At 46.9% G+C, this 17516-nt stretch overlaps 1 protein-coding gene across 1 annotated transcript; it reads left to right on the top strand.

The window, feature by feature from the left end:
* The first annotated feature begins 2786 nt into the window (after positions 1-2786).
* FABP1 (fatty acid binding protein 1, liver) lies at positions 2787-8574 on the top strand. Its single transcript, XM_010862242.1, has 4 exons — positions 2787-2973; positions 5189-5361; positions 7560-7652; positions 8450-8574. Exons 1-4 carry the CDS (start codon positions 2907-2909, stop codon positions 8498-8500), a joined length of 384 nt encoding a protein of 127 aa, XP_010860544.1. The 5' UTR covers positions 2787-2906; the 3' UTR covers positions 8501-8574.
* Positions 8575-17516: the final 8942 nt, after the last annotated feature.

Here is a 17516-nt window from a genome sequence, read left to right as displayed (position 1 = left end):
TGCCATGCCCTTCTCCATTTACTTCCTTACATATCCCATCCCCCAAAAAAATCATCGTCCCACCTGGTGGAGACCCTCAGTACAAGGAGACATATTTAAAGGGACCTAAGGTTTCCCTGGTGGCTCAGATGGTAAAGAATCTGCCTGTAGCGCAGGAGACCTGGGTTCTGTCCCTGGGTCAGGTTGGAAAGATTCCCTGGAGGAGGACATGGCAACCCACTCCAGTATTTTTGCCTGGAGGATTCCATGAACAGAGGAGCCTGGTGGGCTACAGTCCATAGGGTAGCAAAGGGTTGGATACAACTAAGTGACTCACACAATTAAGGTTCAGAACAAGACAAGAGGAGGCTGTGCCGTCATCCTCTCTGGGCCATTTTCCCCACTTCCATCCCAGTGCCATGGCATTCGTGGTAACTAAAAATGGCTGTGAGTTCTCAACATACACGTCTCATGCTTAATGTGCTCCAGGGACCATCCTGACTTGTGGCCTGGGAAGCGCATTGTGTCCCAGGCACTGTTAGAGGGAGGGCAGAGCAGAGCCCGCCTCTGCACTTGGAGGAAAAGGTTTACTGGTGCCAGATCCTCGGGCACATCAGCCACTACCCTCTGCCCACACTGCTCGGCAGGTAGTGATCTCCCCGTGGCAGGATGTATGCTAGTGCACCTGCCAGGAAAGCCAGAGCCAGGCTCTGGCATGAGCACGTGGACTTCTAAGGTACTCTGCTGGATCAACAAGTCTGAACTCTGGAAGTTTGGGAAAGTATTGTGAGAGGGCTGGAGAGAAGGGAACGCACCTCTACTGTGGGCTGACACACCCTGTTAGTCTTGCTCTGGGGCACCGGTGTCCCCTGTCATGAGTCCTCAGCTACTCACGGGTCCCCTACCTCAGGCACAGTCAGAACCTGAGGGCTTTCTAGGCTTGCAGAGCAGATGGCCCAGCAGCCCAGCAAGTTCTGGGGTGCAGATTTCTGGTGGGGAGGGCTGCCAGTTTGGCGGATGAGAAAGTGAGCACCTTGGTGACTGTGCTACATGTAGGACCAGATAAGATCCCCCAGCAGGGGAGAGAACTATCCAGCAAACAGAGAAAGCTCTGCCTGGAATCTCCTACCATCCGCTCAGACTCGAGCTGGAATGGCAGACCAGAACTGCAGAGAAAGGAGAGAGACCGACAGGGGTGGGAAGACTGTCACTGGCTCTTGGACCTGGGGTCCACAGTACCAGCCCTATTCACATCCGCCCATGCTAAACTTTCAGCCAGGCGCAAATCTGTTAGGCACACACACACACACACACACCCCAATCTCCTGGCTGCCCAGCCCCAACGATTCAGTGGTTTGATAGGGTGGACCAACCTGACTATTCTATCTCTTGTTTTTGTTTAACGAGAAACAACGTGGCCTCATTGTCCGCTGACCGTTTTTATTTGCTGACTCATCATTCACTGGACGTTGACTACGTGCCTGTGTGTTGGGAATACCAAAGAAAAGGTACAGTGGAAAAGAAGACTTAGAGAAAAAAATTCCAGTAGGAATGAGAATATAGATATTTGCAACGTGTTCTCTGAGCCCAGAGGATTCACAGAGAAGATGACCAAGGGGAGAAGAAAAGAGAGGCAGACGGAGCCCCGTGAAAGCCACAGGGAGGCATGGATACCCTGATAGGTTTTGTTGATGCAGGAGGTCCTACCCTCTTCTTTCTCCTAACTTGTCTCTGGCTAATTAAATGTATCTCAATTTCCACATGTCTGATTTAAAGGTATCCTTTCACACTTCCGAAAGGATACTGTGCACCTGTGGGCATCAAGGAGGGATTCCCAAAGCAGCTCTAGGGGCTGATGACAGGTTTGTAAAAACTAAGTTTGTGTGACGATAAAGATGGGAAGACTGTGGACATAGTGGGGGAAGGAGAGTGGGGACGAACTGAGAGAGTAGCATTGACATATATATATACACTACCATGTGCAAAATAGCTAGCTAATGGGAAGCTGCTGTACAGCACAGGGAGCTCAGCTCAGTGCTGTCTGATGACCTAGAGGGCTGGGCTTAAGAAAGAGGGGATATATGTGTACTTACAGCTGATTCACGATGTTGTCCAGCAACATAGTGTACAGTATGTAAACTAACATAATATTATAAAGCAATTACCCTCTAATAAATTAATTTTAAAAATTATTTTTTTAAAGATGGGAGGAGATCGTAAGGTTATATAACTAAAGTGAGATTTTGAGGCTGAAAGGATTCCTTGGTATTTTTCTTGGAGCATCTAGATTTAGACTCCAACACACACACACACAAACACACACACACACCTACATGTATATGGGTATACATACATGTGAACATGCACACACATGCAGGTTTGTGTGTATAGGTATGTATGGGCTTCTCTGGTGGCTCAGTGGTAAAGAATCTGCCTGCCAATGCAGGAGACAGGGATTTGATCCCTGGGTTAGGAAGATTGCCTGGAGAAGGAAATGGCAAGCCATTTCAGTATTCTTACCTGGGAAATTCCATGGACAGAGGAAGCTGGTGGGCTACAGTCCATGGGGTCACAAAGAGTCGGAAACAACTGAGCGACTAAACAACAATAGGAAGGTATGCACACACACACACACACACACACACTTCACAGGAAAGGGGCGTCTTAAAGGCTGCAGGGCTGGAGGGCTTTGCACCTGATTGACACTCACCAATGTTTGCTGAATTGGAGCAATCCACTGCCAGGCCCATCCTGTTTTTTTATCGTTGACCATTGCTCTCAAGAGTTAATGTTTGACCCTGGCCATAAAGGAGATGACAGCTGATGACTTGTGACCGACTTTTGGAGAGGAAAGAGCCCCCTATAAATTAGCCCACACCAGCCCACACTGGCAGCCCTGCCAGAAGAGCTGTTGGATCACCGCCACCATGAACTTCTCCGGCAAATACCAAGTCCAGACCCAGGAGAACTATGAGGCCTTCATGAAGGCAGTCGGTGAGTGCTGGGCCAAGGCTGGGGATCGTGGCCATGAAGGCTTGGCCCTGCAGGTGGTGGCCAGTCAGGGTCCTGAAGTCAGACAGGAGGAGCAGTTCAAGCTTCATACAGATTTGGAATCATGTTCTGCAGGTTCCTTGTGCAGTTTTGGGCTATTCCTCCCTGGACAAGACTATGCCTTAGGGAAGTGGAAATGGCACTGAACTAAGATCTGATCTAGAGTGAAGTCACCTCCATGGCCACCTCACTGGGTGACCGTGTTCATTCACTCATTCATTCCTTTCCCCACTCTTCTAACAAACTTTGATTCAAGGCCAACCACACGCTGAGCAGAGTGCTGTGCTGAGCAGATACCACAAAGGCAGATAACAATGAGCCACATTTCAAGGTCAGAATTTAGAGAAAGAAAAAAGAGAAGAAATGAATGCAACACAGCCTCTCTTAATGTGCCTTGAGTGTTGACTCAGTACCAGGCCTCGTGCTAAAGCCCCGGACAGCCAACTTCCTGCTGTTAGCTTCCTCGCACTCAGTCGTGTCCAACTCTTTTCAACCCCATGGACTGTGGCCCACCAGGTTCCTCTGTCCATGGAATTCTCCAGGCAAGAATACTGGAGTGGGTTGCCACTCCCTTCTGCAGGGGATCTTCTGGACCCGGGGACTGAACCTAGGTCTCCCACACTGCAGGCAGATTCTTTACCGTATGAGCCACCAGGTTGAGTCCTCACCAAAAACTCTGAGCTCGGCACTATTATTTTTCCCATTTTACAGGCAAGGCAATGAAGGCCTTGAAAGAGCAACTAATGCCAACCGGGGTCACACAGATCATAATCCCAACCTGAGTTGAGATATAAAGCCAGCACTAGTTCCCAGGGACCCCACTTTAAATCCCTGTCACCCACCCACCCCACTGAGTCACTTACAGGAGGATGTGGAGGCCATGGGAGGGTATCAGGGGAAGGCTTGGTAGGAGTGAAGGTGAGCCTTGGGCCTTGGGAGATGAGAAGGTGTCCCCTGGGGGCTGGAGGAGGAGATTGTGTTCCAGGGGGAGGAAGTAAATGGGGTGGGGAGACAAAGAAGAGTGCTGAGCAGGAGAGGGTGGGGAAGAGAGCAAAGGCAGAGACAGGAAGCCTTTTGGGGTGGCTGAGAGCTGGGATCTTCTCCTGTAGAACACAACACAACACCTCTTGTCCCTGCATCCCTCACCTGGCAACAGGAGCCTCCCCATCACTGTCAGTGCACCCGGTTTTCCTGAGCCTCAGTTCATAAGACAGCACAGACACTCTGACATTCATCACACTCTGTCCCCGGAGAAGGGACTCCTGGTCCATCTTCCTTAAAAGCCTTGATGGCAGAGGTGGAAGCAGGGATGGGGGCATAGGCTTGCCAGGCACGATCCTGCTGTGTGCCTCTTGCCCCTGAATAATTTTTTAATTAATTAATTTTTTATTGGAGGATAATTGCTTTACAATGTAGTGTTGGTTTCTGTCATACATCAGCATGAATCAGCCATAAGTGTATGTATACCCCTTTCCTCTTGAATCTCCCTCCCATCCTGGCATAATTTTTAAGAGCTTCCCTTTCACACTCAGGAGGGACCTGGCTTGGGAGACAAGCTGATGGTCACCCTGAGTGTGGAGGAAAAAAATACTTACTCTCAAAGAGCAAAGTCTCTGAGCTTTAAACAGGGAGGACGGAGGAGGGAGAGTGAGTAAGAAGCAGGTGCTCAGACGAGGAAAGCTCTCCCAGGGCTGAGAAGTGATTTTTTCTTTTTTTAACAAACCAAACTGGCAAGATAGTGGGCACCTGAGGTCAGGCCAAGTCAGGCCACTGACCTTCCCTTTCAGAGGTTGAAGCTCAGTTTGCTCACAGGGCTCCAGGAAGTGCCAAGGCCTCAGGGATCTTTCCTCCCGCTTCTCACCACAGGGTTTCTCTTGTGACCGCCAGCTTGCAGGTCCCACCTCTGCTGTTTAGTGGCTCAGTCACGTCCGACTCTTTCCACCCCCATGGACTGTAGGCCACCAGGCTCCTCTGTCCATGGGACTCTCCAGGCAAGAATACTGGGGTGGGTAACCATTTCCTTCTACAGGCGATCTTCCCAACCCAGGGATCTAACCTGGGTCTCCTGCATTGCAGGCAGATTCTTTACCGACTGAGCCACCAGGGATGCCCCACTCCCACTTCTGCCCACCCCTAAGCCTTTAATGCTTCTCTCCAGGGATGCCCGATGACGTCATCCAGAAGGGGAAGGATATCAAGGGGGTGTCGGAAATCGTGCAGAATGGGAAGCACTTCAAGTTCATCATCACCGCTGGCTCCAAAGTGATCCAGAATGAGTTCACCTTGGGGGAGGAGTGTGAGATGGAGTTCATGACTGGGGAGAAGATCAAGGTAGGAGGCACCCCCTCCAGCCACCCTCTGCTTCCAGAACTTTTCCTGGAGCCTGGACCCAGACTTCCTTCCTCAAGGCTCCCAGCTTACAATTCCTACTGCTGAGACCCTATCTCTGAACCCACAGCTGGGGTGGAAAGAGAGTGAGATGGCAGAAACCAAGACAATATTGTCTCCACATGGTTCAGTGGATAAAGAATCCACCTGCAATGCAGGGGACATAGGAGACGCAGGTTCGATCCGTGGGTCAGGAAGATCCCCTAGAGTAAGAAATGGCAACCCACTCCAGTATTCATATCTGGGAAATCCCATGGACAGAGGAGCTGGCCGGGCTACAGTCCATGGTATTGTAGAGTCAGACACAACTGAGCGACTAAACACACAAGCAAAAAACACAATATTATAAAGCAATTATCCTCCAATTAAAAATAAATGAATAAACCAGCTCTTAAGAAGCTGTTAGGAAAGGTGTCAGTTTCCTGGGACCTCCTGGAGGAACTCTGGCCTGAGAATCTGTTATTGTTGTTCAGTTGCTCAGCCACGTCCAACTCTTTGTGACCCCATGGACTTCAGCACACCTGGCTTCCCAGTCCTTCACTATCTCCCCGAGTTTGTCCTTTGAAGTCAGTGATGCCATCCAACCATCTCATCTTCTGTCACCCCCTTCTCCTCTTGCCTTCAATCTTTCCCAGCATCAGGGTCTTTTCCAAAGAATTGGCTCTTCGCATCAGGTGGCCAAAGTATTGGAGCTTCAGCTTTGGCATCAGTCCTTCCAGTGAATATTCAGGACTGATTTCCTTTAGGATTGACTGGTTTGATCTGCTTGCACTCCAAGGGACTCTCAAGAGTCTTCTCCAGCACCACAGTTCAAAAGCATCAATTCTTTGTCACTCAGCCTTCTTTATGGTCCAACTGTAATATCCATACATGACTACTGGAAAAACCATAGCTTTGACTAGAGGAGAATCTGAGCTGTCCCGTATGGAGGGTATGGGGGAACCAGACCTGGAGCAGGAGTCTAAGATTCAGATCTTCCAGGCCCAGAAACAGATAAGTGAGAGTCAGTGCAAAACCTTAACAGAGCCCTAAGTTCATCCCTGAGCCTAAGGAAATGGCTTTGCTGAGCCTAGAGCTGGTGGTCATGGGGAGAGACTTCCTGAAGGAGGTGCTGGCTATACCAGAGAACTAAGGCTCCAGGGAGGCCTTCAGATCAAGCCTAGCAGGTTGGTCAGTGACTCCTGGTCTTCGCTACCTCATCTGTGAAATGGACACAGTCACTTCCCAGAGCAAAGATAGTGGGTAAGCCAGCATCACCTCTATTGGGCTGTGGATAAGGTATGCAATTCAAGCTGGAGGTAGGATGTGTGAGTGGTGTGCAGGCGGTGGCAGGGAGATCCAGGCAAGGGGGTGCCCCTCACAAAGGGTCTCTATTCCTCCCTCCCAAACCCCACATGCCAATACTGGCCTCACTGATACCACTGAGCAGAGGTCCTCACTCCTCTCCCCCAGCATCCCCGATCCCAGAAAACTTTGTGCATCTGTCTCAGCACAACCATTGGTCTTTTTTTTTTTTTTTTTTTTTAACCTTTTCTAGTGGCTCTTGACTTCTGCTTCCCCAGATGAAACATTACAGATCAGGAAACCTATGATAAATTTTAGAAGGGAAACTCTCTTATCCGCCAACAGTAAGGGGCAAACAGTCATGGCCCTTTCCAGCTGTCGATTTTGGAGGCAAATTTTAAACTTGGCCAGTATCTTCTGCTCCCTGCTGGGTTTCTGTTACCTCTCCCTGGATGTGTGAAAAGGAGACCACAAGAGGAAAGATGAAGGTGCTAGAAGGAATAACATAATGTAACACAAAACCAAGACAGGTGTTCTCCCAAACGGCCAGTGTTTTGAATCTACTTCCTCCCTCCATTAACTTGGAGAATTGTTACTTGATTTTATTTTAGTGTTTGATTTGAGACCACTTAGCCATCCTATGCTGACTCCTGGATCACAGCCCATAAATGAAAAGTCTGACAAAAGAAGCCCTGCCGTTTTCTTCAGTTCTTACATAACCTCACTTCTGTTCAGAGCCAGGGAAGGGGGTTTGGTTGCTGTAAGCAGAGTCCCATGCCGGGGAGCCAACCTCATTAGTGAGAGAGTTACTCCCTCTGGGACCCGTCCTCACAGGCTATTTCTTCTGTCCCCTACAGGCAGTGGTTCAGCAGGAAGGTGATAATAAACTGGTGACAACTTTCAAGGGCATCAAGTCTGTGACTGAATTCAATGGTGACACTGTTACCAGTGTAAGTCTGCACTCTCAGCTTGGGGGTCCTAGTACCTGGGGCTGGGTGGGGAGGTGGGTAGTCGGGGGTCAGGGGAGACATGAAGAGCAGTGACTATTTCCTGTGGTCAGTCTCTCCTACTGCTTCCTGAGCATCCTTTGTGCCCCAGGCAGTTTCCACACATTTTCTCAAATCTTCCCACCAATGCTGAATTTCCTAAATGTGGAAACTGAGGCAGCATACAGCCAGGAAATGGCAGAGCTGGGGTTCCTCTGAACTGGATCTTACTCACAAGACTGATATCCACGGTGATACACTGCACAACCCTAGGAGGAGCCACTCTCATTACAGATGAGGGGCTTTGTACATTTCTTACCATCTTGCAATGAATGCCAATAAGGCACCTGTGGAGAAGGAAATGGCAAGCCACTCCAGTATTCTTGCCTGGAGAATCCTGTGGACAGAGGAGCCTGGCAGGCTACAGTCCATGGGGTCGCAAAGAGTCAGACACAAGTTAGAGAATGAGCAGGAGCAAGAAGTGTTCAATGAAATGTTGAGAAATTGGATTGGATTGAACTGGTCTTGCTCTAAGTCACTGATGTAGAAAGGAATTCTGTAAAAGGCAGGACAGCTCTGAATGTGAGGAAGTGACAAAGACTTGGCATGGGATTTTAGAAAAGATTGCCGATCCTTCCTCCGGTCCTATAGACAACAGAGGTGTCTCTGAGTTGCTGCATATATTAGCATACTGGGGGTTTAACTATCCTTTATAATTCTACATCAGATGAACATTTCATGATTTCTTTTCTGGCTTTCAGACCATGACGAAGGGCGACGTTGTCTTCAAGAGAGTCAGCAAGAGAATTTAGACAAAGTCTGCATTTCATATTCTTTTAGTATGTACAACTAATGTAATAAAGTGAACTTTGTTTTAAGAAAAAAATGTCTTCTTTTTGCTTAAAGGAGGAAGGGGAAGGGGAGTTAAAGGAGAGAGACTGAGAGAGAAATGGACCTGGTGTTGCCTCTCTCTCTCTCTCTCTCTCTTTTTTAATATTTATTTTTGTTTATTTGGCTTCACCAGCTTAGTTGTGGCATAGAACATTTGGGATCCAGTTCCCTGACCACGAATCGAACCCAGGCCCCCTGCATTGGGAGTCTTAGCCACTGGACCACCAGGGAAGTCCCCAAAATGTCCTTTCTTCTTAATGGCTTTTCCTTGATGGGGTTCTTGAACACTGATCACCTCTAGTTTTGTAAATCTTGATCATCTACATGTTACATCCTGCGGGGTTAGGTCTGATTCTCACCCTGAAAGCAGACCCCAGGCTGTCCACTCAGGCAACCCTATAAGGAACACATGATGTGGCTGGATCTGTAGACCAGCCCTGGAATGACATGTCCCGCTGGACAGCCACACAGCAAGGAGCTGGAGCATGAGGCTGTGTGGTGGACTAGGTCACTCCCATGGGGATAGAGAGAGCAGGATCGCTGGACAGGCAAAGGGAAGCCATGCCCACAAGTGTGGCCTTGGCAGCCCCACCAGCCCCACCCACCTGGGGACATGAACAAAAGGAGCAGGCCCTGAACCACCCAATGGACAATTCTCCCTCTAGGGAGTGCCAGAAGTGGACAGAGAAACCTCTAGAAAGTCCTTCTGGGCTGTGGGCAGAAGCAGATTAAGGGAGAAGAGGGGTGTTTCCCCAAACGGTTATGAGTTGAGTTGCATCTCCCCAAAACTCACATGTCAGAGTCCTAACCCTCAGCCTCTGATTGTGACCTTGCTCAGCCATAGCCATTACAGATGTAACTAGGTAAGTTAAAATGAGGTCATGCTGGAGTAGGGCAGGCCACTAATCCAATATGGCTGGTATCCTTATAAAAACGACAAATGTATGGGGACTTCGAGCTTCCCAAGTGACTCAATGGCAAAGAATCTGCCTGCCAATGCAGGAGACATGAGTTTGATCCCTGTGTTGGGAAGATCCCCTGGAGGAGGAAATGGCAATGCACTCCGTTATTCTTGCCTGGAGAATCCCATGGACAGAGGATTGTGGCAGGCTACTGTCCATGGACTTGTAAGGATTTGGACATGAATGAGTACAAGCAGAAGCAAGATGAGGGCTTCCCTGGTGATCTAGTGGTTAAGACTCCAAGCTCCCAATGCTAGGGGCCTGGGTTCAATCCCTCGTCAGGGAACTAGATCTCATACACTGCAAGTAAAGATCTTGCATGCATGCCACAACAAAGATTGCTTATGCTAAGACCTAGCACAGTTAAATTAAAAAAAAAAAAAAAAGAAAAGCAGAAGTTTGTTGAAATGGAAACATGCACACAGGGAGTATGCCGTGTGGAGACTGGAGTTATGCAACCACATGCTGAGGAACTAGCAGAAACCAGGAGAGAGACCGGGACAAGATCCTTTTCCACCTCCCGCGAAGGGGGCGGAGCCTTGTTCACCTTGATGTTCGAGTTCTGGACTCCAGAATTCTGAGATAACCAATGTCAATTGTTTGAGCCAGCCAGAGAGCTGCCAAGCTCTGGAATTTCTATCTTACATCCCTCAGCTCTCAGAACTGCATCCAGCCCACAGAAATCTCTCAACAAATGTACCTTGATGATACTTAGAGAATAGACTTATGGTTGCCAGGAGGAAGAGTGGGGGGAAGGGATATTTAGGGAGTTTGGGAGGGACATGTACCCACTGCTGTATTTAAAATGGATAACTAACAAGGACCTACTGTACAGCACAGGGAACTCTGCTCAATGTTATGTGGATGGGAAGGGAGTTCAGGGGAGAATGGACACATGTGTATGTATGGCTGTGTCCCTCTGCTGTTCACCAGTCATACCCCAATACAAAATATAAAGGTCAAAAAAAATTTCCAGAAATTCACTTCTGAAAAAAAATGTACCTTGATGAACAAATGACTCTGTCACCTTTCCCACCTCCTCTCCCCCCTTTTCTGGAGGTGAAGCCCAATTACTTTTTACTTGCATAGTATCACAGGCCACAATGGCAACTCCCTGCCTCTCTCTCTTACCTGTGAAACTTCACCCCACGAACTGTCATCTTCCCTAAAAACAGCACAGGTCATAATGCATCCCAGTTCACTGACTTATACATGAGAGTCAAACTCCACAAATGGCATTCACGTCTCTATAACAGGGATCAGTAAACTTCTTTTGCAAAAAGCCAGAAAGTAAATATTTTCAGTTTTGTGGGCCACCCAGTCTCTGCCACAGCCCGCCAATTCTGCTGTGGTTAACACTGAAGCAGCCACAGATGATGCCCAAACAGGTGGGCACGGCTGTGTTTTACTGAAACTTTATTTTTGAACACTGAAATTTGGATTTCATATCATTTTCATGTGTTCTTCTTTTGATTTTTTAAAACTTTTTTTTTAATTAATTTTTTATTTATTTTTAAATGTTGTTTGTGCTGAATCTTTTGTTGCAGTGCACAGGCTTTCTCCAGCGGTGGTATACGGGCTTAGTTGCCCTGAGGCATGTGGGCTCTTAGATCCCAGACAAGGGATTGAACCCATGTTCCCTGCATTGGAAGGTGGACTCTTAACCACAAGACACCAGGGGAGTCTCTGATTTTTTTTTTCCAACCTATTTAAACATGGGGAAATATCCTTAACTCGCACACCACATAGAAAAAGGTGGTAGCCAGATCTGAGTCATGGACCCTATGATTAAAGTGAAGACCTTGAAGTGGGAAAATTATCCTGGATTATCCCACTGGGGCTAATGAAATCACAAGAGTTCTAAGTGAAAGAGGCAGGCAGGAGGGTCAGAGAAGGGGTGATGTCCTGCTGACTGGGGACCACAAACCAAGGAATGTGGGCATTCTAGAAGAAGCATTTAGAAGCTGGAAAAGACAAGACACAGGTTCTTCCCCAAGGATCTCCTTATTAACTTCTTTCTGCATCCTTAAGAGAAGTAAACCTGAGCCATCCAGGGTAGAGGTTATATCTGGCCTTTAATACACGTCTGTTAATTCACTTGTGGGGCGGTGGACAAGAGGCTTAGTCTGAAGGGTTTGGTGTGGCACTGGAAGGCAGAGGTTTCAGAATGCAGAGTTCACCCTTGACTCTTTAATGATCTTTCTATCTATTCTGCTGTATCTATGTAGCAAACTCCACTTTTACTGACTGATAACACTACAAATTAATGTGTTATTCTAAAGTTCAACCGATCACCATGACGTAAATATTCCCACCGAGTCCAGTGGCAGGTTATCAGTGTGATGCTATGCAGAGGTGGGAAGAGGCGTGTGTGGCTGACTGTCTCGAGCTGGTCTAGCACATCACTGCTTGTCTCTGTCCTTCACCCCCACTTTCTCAGTAGGGGAAGGGACACCCCAACAGAAGCATGGGTGGAACGCTCATGGACCACTTAGGATGAGACAGGCACTGTTTTAAGAAACCTATATTTTTAAAAACGTATCTTGGGGTACTCTTTCTACCCCCTTCTGATGTCTATATCAGAAGCTTTCTCTATCTCCTTTACACTTTAATAAAACTTTATTACACAAAAGCTCTGAGCGATCAAGCCTCGTCTCTGGCCCCAGATTGAATTCTTCTCCTCCAGAGGCCAAGGATCCTGGCCTCTTTGCGTGATTCAGCAACAACCTTTCATCTTGGGGGGCTTGTCCGGGATTCTTCAGGACAAGATGGGAGCTAACAATTCCAGCCTCACTGCTTTGAACTGTATCCTGAAAAACTGGAATAGATTTGATCCCCAGGGCTTAAAGAAGACACACCTGGTCTTCCTATGTGATACTGCATGGCCATGGTATCCATTGGAGGATGGCGAATGGTGGCCAGTTGGAGACACTGGGGCAACTTATTCCGAGCTTATTGAAGCCTCTGGCCCACTTTCTTCCTGATCCACTTCTGTAATGGGACTGTCTGGACAAGCCAAAAGCTTTTCAACAAGCATTAACAGAACTCCAGGAGACGACTCCTGACCCAACCTCTGAGTCAAGCAAGCCTCTATTTGAGCCAGGAACCGAGCTGTCAAAGTGCCAGGAATTGATTCGTGGGTACATCACACTCGAATTAAGAGGTGGCACCATGACTGAAACTAAGTGACTTCATTTTATGTCTTTACTTTCTATGCTCTGACTTTGTACTTTTCAGATGGGCCTGATAATCTATGTGAGCCTACTTCTGCTGACTCCAAAAATCTTGAGTCTGCCATTTAATCCTCAAGACAATGCCTTCCTGTCCTGGGCTCACTCCTACGCAGCATTTCATAATCGGTCTAACTGCTGGGTCTGTGGAGTGGAAGGCTTCCTGTGGTGGACATCTCCACTTCAAGGAAAAGACTTTCTCCAAGTCTGCGAATACATTCAACAACAATCATATGTGATGCCTCTTCCTAAACTGATGACATCTAACAACCCTAAAATGGACTGGTGCAACACTTGTACTTTAACTATGGACATAACGTGACTTTTAATTTTGATTATACATTGTCTCGGTTCGATGACTGTTTCACTACACATAAGGCAAATAGGTCTAGATCTAATGGTTTTTTTACCTGATGTTTATTAAACATGGGATGAGGCTATATGGCTAACTCCTGAAAAAGGACGTCTAATATCTACTGCCCCTATATGCTGGGAACAAACAGAGCCATCCCCAAAAGCCAACAACTTAATTACAATTATCGGAAGCAATTGGGATTTTTGCCTCAGGATATATGCAACGTAATCTTTCCCATGTTTTCCAACCCCAGTTCAGGTCCTTCCTTTGTCTGGCCAGGCACTAATTGGGACTGGATATCTCAGTCACGCCGGCTTGCTCCAAATGGGACCTACTGGATATGTGGCTCTTACCTATGGGCATGGCTTCCCCCTGGTTGGATAGGGAGATGCACCCTAGGGTGCCTTTACTCGTGGCTTTATGTTTTCAGAGCTTCCAGAAAAATCTGCTGATTTACCCCACCTTAAACTCCATGGGCAAGGTCTGTATTTCACTGGTATGATTATTTGGCTGCAGTGTTTGTTCCCTCTCTGGAAACTACAGATGTTATGCTACGAGTAGATGCTTTGACTAATTTTACTCAACAGGCATTGCAAGATTATCAAAAAGCTATTTCAGCTCTTAAGGCTGAACAAGCACAAATTAGAAAGGTGGTTTTACAAAACAGATTGGCTTTAGATATTTTGACAGCTGCGCAAGGAAGAACTTGTGCCATTATTCATACCCAATGCTGTACATATATACCTGATATGAGCACTGATGTTACTTATTTTTCTAAACACATGAACAAGATGATTGGGGCTATGGACACTCCTGAAGCCTCAATTGCCTCACTTTGGGAGACGTTAACTAGTTCCCCATGGTGGAAAACTATCTTAATTACAATAATTCTGATTGTTGTAAAAAAAAAATTAAAAAAAATAAAAAACGTATCTCTTATAGTAACACTCCATGGTATGTAGAAATAATGAAACTGAAGCATGGATGAAATAACCAGCCCAAGATCATCTAACTAATATCAGGACCACTGATATGAACTTAATTTGTGTCAGTGTACATGATCTTAAAAACTACACTGAAGAATTCTCTAAAACTGCACTAATACAGTAGACACCAGCTACATTGGCTATTTTCATTGAAATACAGTAGTTAAAAGCTCAGTTCGTCACTCATACTAGACGCATTTCAAGTTCTCAGTTGTCCCATGTTGCTAGTGGCTACCATACTGGACACAGATAAAACACATTTCCATCATGACAGAGAGGTCTATTAACACTGCTTTAAACAGACTGTCAGAAAGAAAGAAGCCACACACATTTGCTTGGAAACATGGAAATTTAATAGCCTATTTGGACTGCTATAATAAAAACTCAAGATACATAGTTCTATGTCTCTTGTGCTCTGATCTAAGCAAATTCATTCACTTAATCATTCATTCAATACATATTAACTGAGCACCTACTATGTCCCAGGACCTGTGCTAGGTTCTGGGGATAGAAAGATGAATAAAGGGACAAAGCTCCTGCCCTCCAGAGGTTTACAATCTGACGGAGGAGGCAGACGAGTAAAAAGGTGATATACGGTCATGAGGAAAATGTTATGATGGGAGATTCAAGGGTAATATGACAGACTCAGATAGGCAGCCAGCTGAATCTAAAGCTTTCAGGAAGGGCTTTACAGAAAGGGTGATTTCCAAAGTGGGTGCTGAAAGATGAATAGGAGTTGATAGGTTTTGCATATTTTAGACACAATGTTTCGAAACTCAGAGAGGCACAGGAGGACATGGGTCACCCAAGGACCCATGAGTAAGTGGCCCTGACTAAAATCTCAGATGAAGTAAATACTCAGTAAGTAACTAGACCAGTAGTCAGATGTTCTCCTTGGGGGCAATGGGTGTTGAGGAGGAACAGGCGCAGGAGTGGGGAGAAAGGAAAGAGAAAGAGTTCCCTTTTGGATGTGATGAGTTTGAGGGGCAGAATGTTCGACAGGAGATGTGGGACTAATGTTCAAGAACAAGGTTAGAGGGTACAGACTTAAGAACATCAGCCTCAAAAGTATGAAAGTGTTAGTCACTCAGTAGTGTCTGACTCTTTCCGAGTCCATGGGCTTCAGCCTGCCAGGCTCCTCTGTCCATAAGATTCTCTATGCAAGAATACTGGAGTGGGTTCCCGTTCCTTTCTTCAGGGGATCTTCCCAATCTGCAGGCAGATTCTTTACCATCTGGGCCATCAGGGAAACCCTGAGGCCGCGAGGAAACAAAGAGTCTGGCTGAGCTCCTGGGGGAAGGTGTACAGAGGGAGATGAGGACCAACTGAGAGTGACCAGAATGAACAAAACCAGCTCTAGGAAATACCAGCCTGTCAAGGGCAGGAGAGAAACCTCAACAGAGAATCATTACAAGGATGTGGTGCCCAGAAATCAAGGGCTGTGATGCCAACTGAAGCAGAGAAGCCAAATAATACGAAGGCTGAAATGGCCCACCATGAGTCGACCTTGGAAGGCGCCATGATCATTCTGCAGTGGGTTCAGAGGAAAGCTAAATTCCAGTATACAGTAGGTGCAGAAAAATACTGTCTGATTCCACTTATACAAGGTACCCAGAATAGTCAAATTCATAGGGCCAGAAAGTACATTGGTAGATGCAGGGCAGGGCAGGGAGGGGAGTTAGTATTTAATGGGGACAGAGCTTCAGTTTAGGAAAGTGAAAAATTTGGGAGATGGACAATGGTGAGCACAACAATGGGAATGTACTTAGTGCCACTGAAATGTACAGTTAAATATGGTTAAAATAGTATGTTTCGTATTATGTAACTTTTACCACAATTAAAAAAAAGCATTTTTTTTTTTTTTAAAGAGGGACTTCTCTGGTCCCTCTTTAAAAGGCTAAGTGGCTAAGTGGCTAAGACTCCGTGCTTCCAATGCAGGGGGCCTGGGTTCGATCCCTGGTCAGGGAAATATATCCCACATGCTCAAGTAAGAGTTTATGTGCCACAACCAAAAAAAAAAAAAAAAAAGCCCAATGCAGCCAAAATCAATAAAAATTTTTTTTTTAAAAAGAGCTGTTAATAAACATGGGAGACAAAGCCTTTTAAAAAATAGTTAACCTTAAAGATTATGAGTCCCCTGCATGTCAATTAACTGCTTTAAATAAGCCAGAAATGTGAAGAATCCAAGATGAGAGAGAATATAGGGGAAGCGAGGTTTAAAGACCCAGGAGGGGACAGGAGTCCAAGGCGCAGGTGGAGAGTTTGGCTTTGGAGGAGAAGGGGGTGTGAGGAGGGGGGACGGGAAGGACAAGCACAGATATGACATGTGTGAACCCACGTGGGAAGAGGAAACTGAGGAAATCCCATCTCCTGGCATGAAGCAGGAGAATGAAGGCAATGAGGGCCTGCTGAAAGCTGAGAACTCAAGAACAGGAGTGAAGAGCTGAAATAACCACTGGGCAAAGGGGGAGCCAGCAAGGGGCACAGGGAGCACGTCTGGGCTGCACCCCAAGGCCAGCTGAGGTTGGCGAGGAGTCTGTGGAAGAACCTGTGATGAAAGGTGCCATTTTCCTGGCTGTGCACAGACCTCCAGGTACAACAGAGGAAAAATAAGACAGCTGAATTAATCTAGGTCAGAACTCTGCTGGAAGGGGGCATGAGCCAAAAGGAAGACAGACACCTAATTTGAGAAGAGGGGATGGGAAACAGACCAGGAATATGGGGGAATGACCAGCAGTGTGGCAGATGAGAGTGACAAAGAAGGAAAGAGATTTGGAGGAAGGTTTTATATGAGGGTAAGTCACTTCAGTCATGTCCAACTCTGTGGCCCCACGGACTGTGGCCCGCCAGGTTCCTCTGTCCGTGAAATTTCCCAGGCAAGAATACCAGAGTGGGTTTCCATTTCCTATTCCAGGGCATCTTCCCAACCCAGGGATCAAACCAGGGTCTCCTGCATTGGCAGGCCAGTTTTTACCACTAGTGCCACCTAGGAAGACTGGGAATAGAAGAGGGACCATTTGAACTGGCACAGTTGGCTCCCTGGGAGAGGGCTGGTTCCGTCCTTTGCCATGTAGTATGTGGGATTAGAAGAACTGTCACTCTCCCAGTGAAAGTTCTAAAGAAGCAGGTGTCCTCAATAAAGAGCCAAGTGCCAGGTACAAGTACTCTGCAAAGAGTTGGCATCTTTGCAGAACGTTTTGGACAAAGATTTTGGCACATTGGCAGGGCTGTTAGGTTCCAAGGGAGGTAGTGGATTGTTCTGAGGATGAAGGGGTGTAAGGATGGAGGAAGTGACTCTTTAGGCACAGGTGACAAATCTAGGTCCTGGGGGGATCATGTGACTTCAAGATGTTAGTCAGAGCTCTGGGGTCAAGGGTGGCTCCAAAGGATATAGAAGACTTGGT

This window comes from Bison bison, unplaced genomic scaffold (assembly GCF_000754665.1).
Source record: "Bison bison bison isolate TAMUID 2011002044 unplaced genomic scaffold, Bison_UMD1.0 scf7180017864480, whole genome shotgun sequence".
Classification (NCBI taxonomy): Eukaryota; Metazoa; Chordata; class Mammalia; order Artiodactyla; family Bovidae; genus Bison; species Bison bison.
Note: the sequence above shows the minus strand (reverse complement) of the source record. Positions and strands in the feature narration are given on the sequence as shown.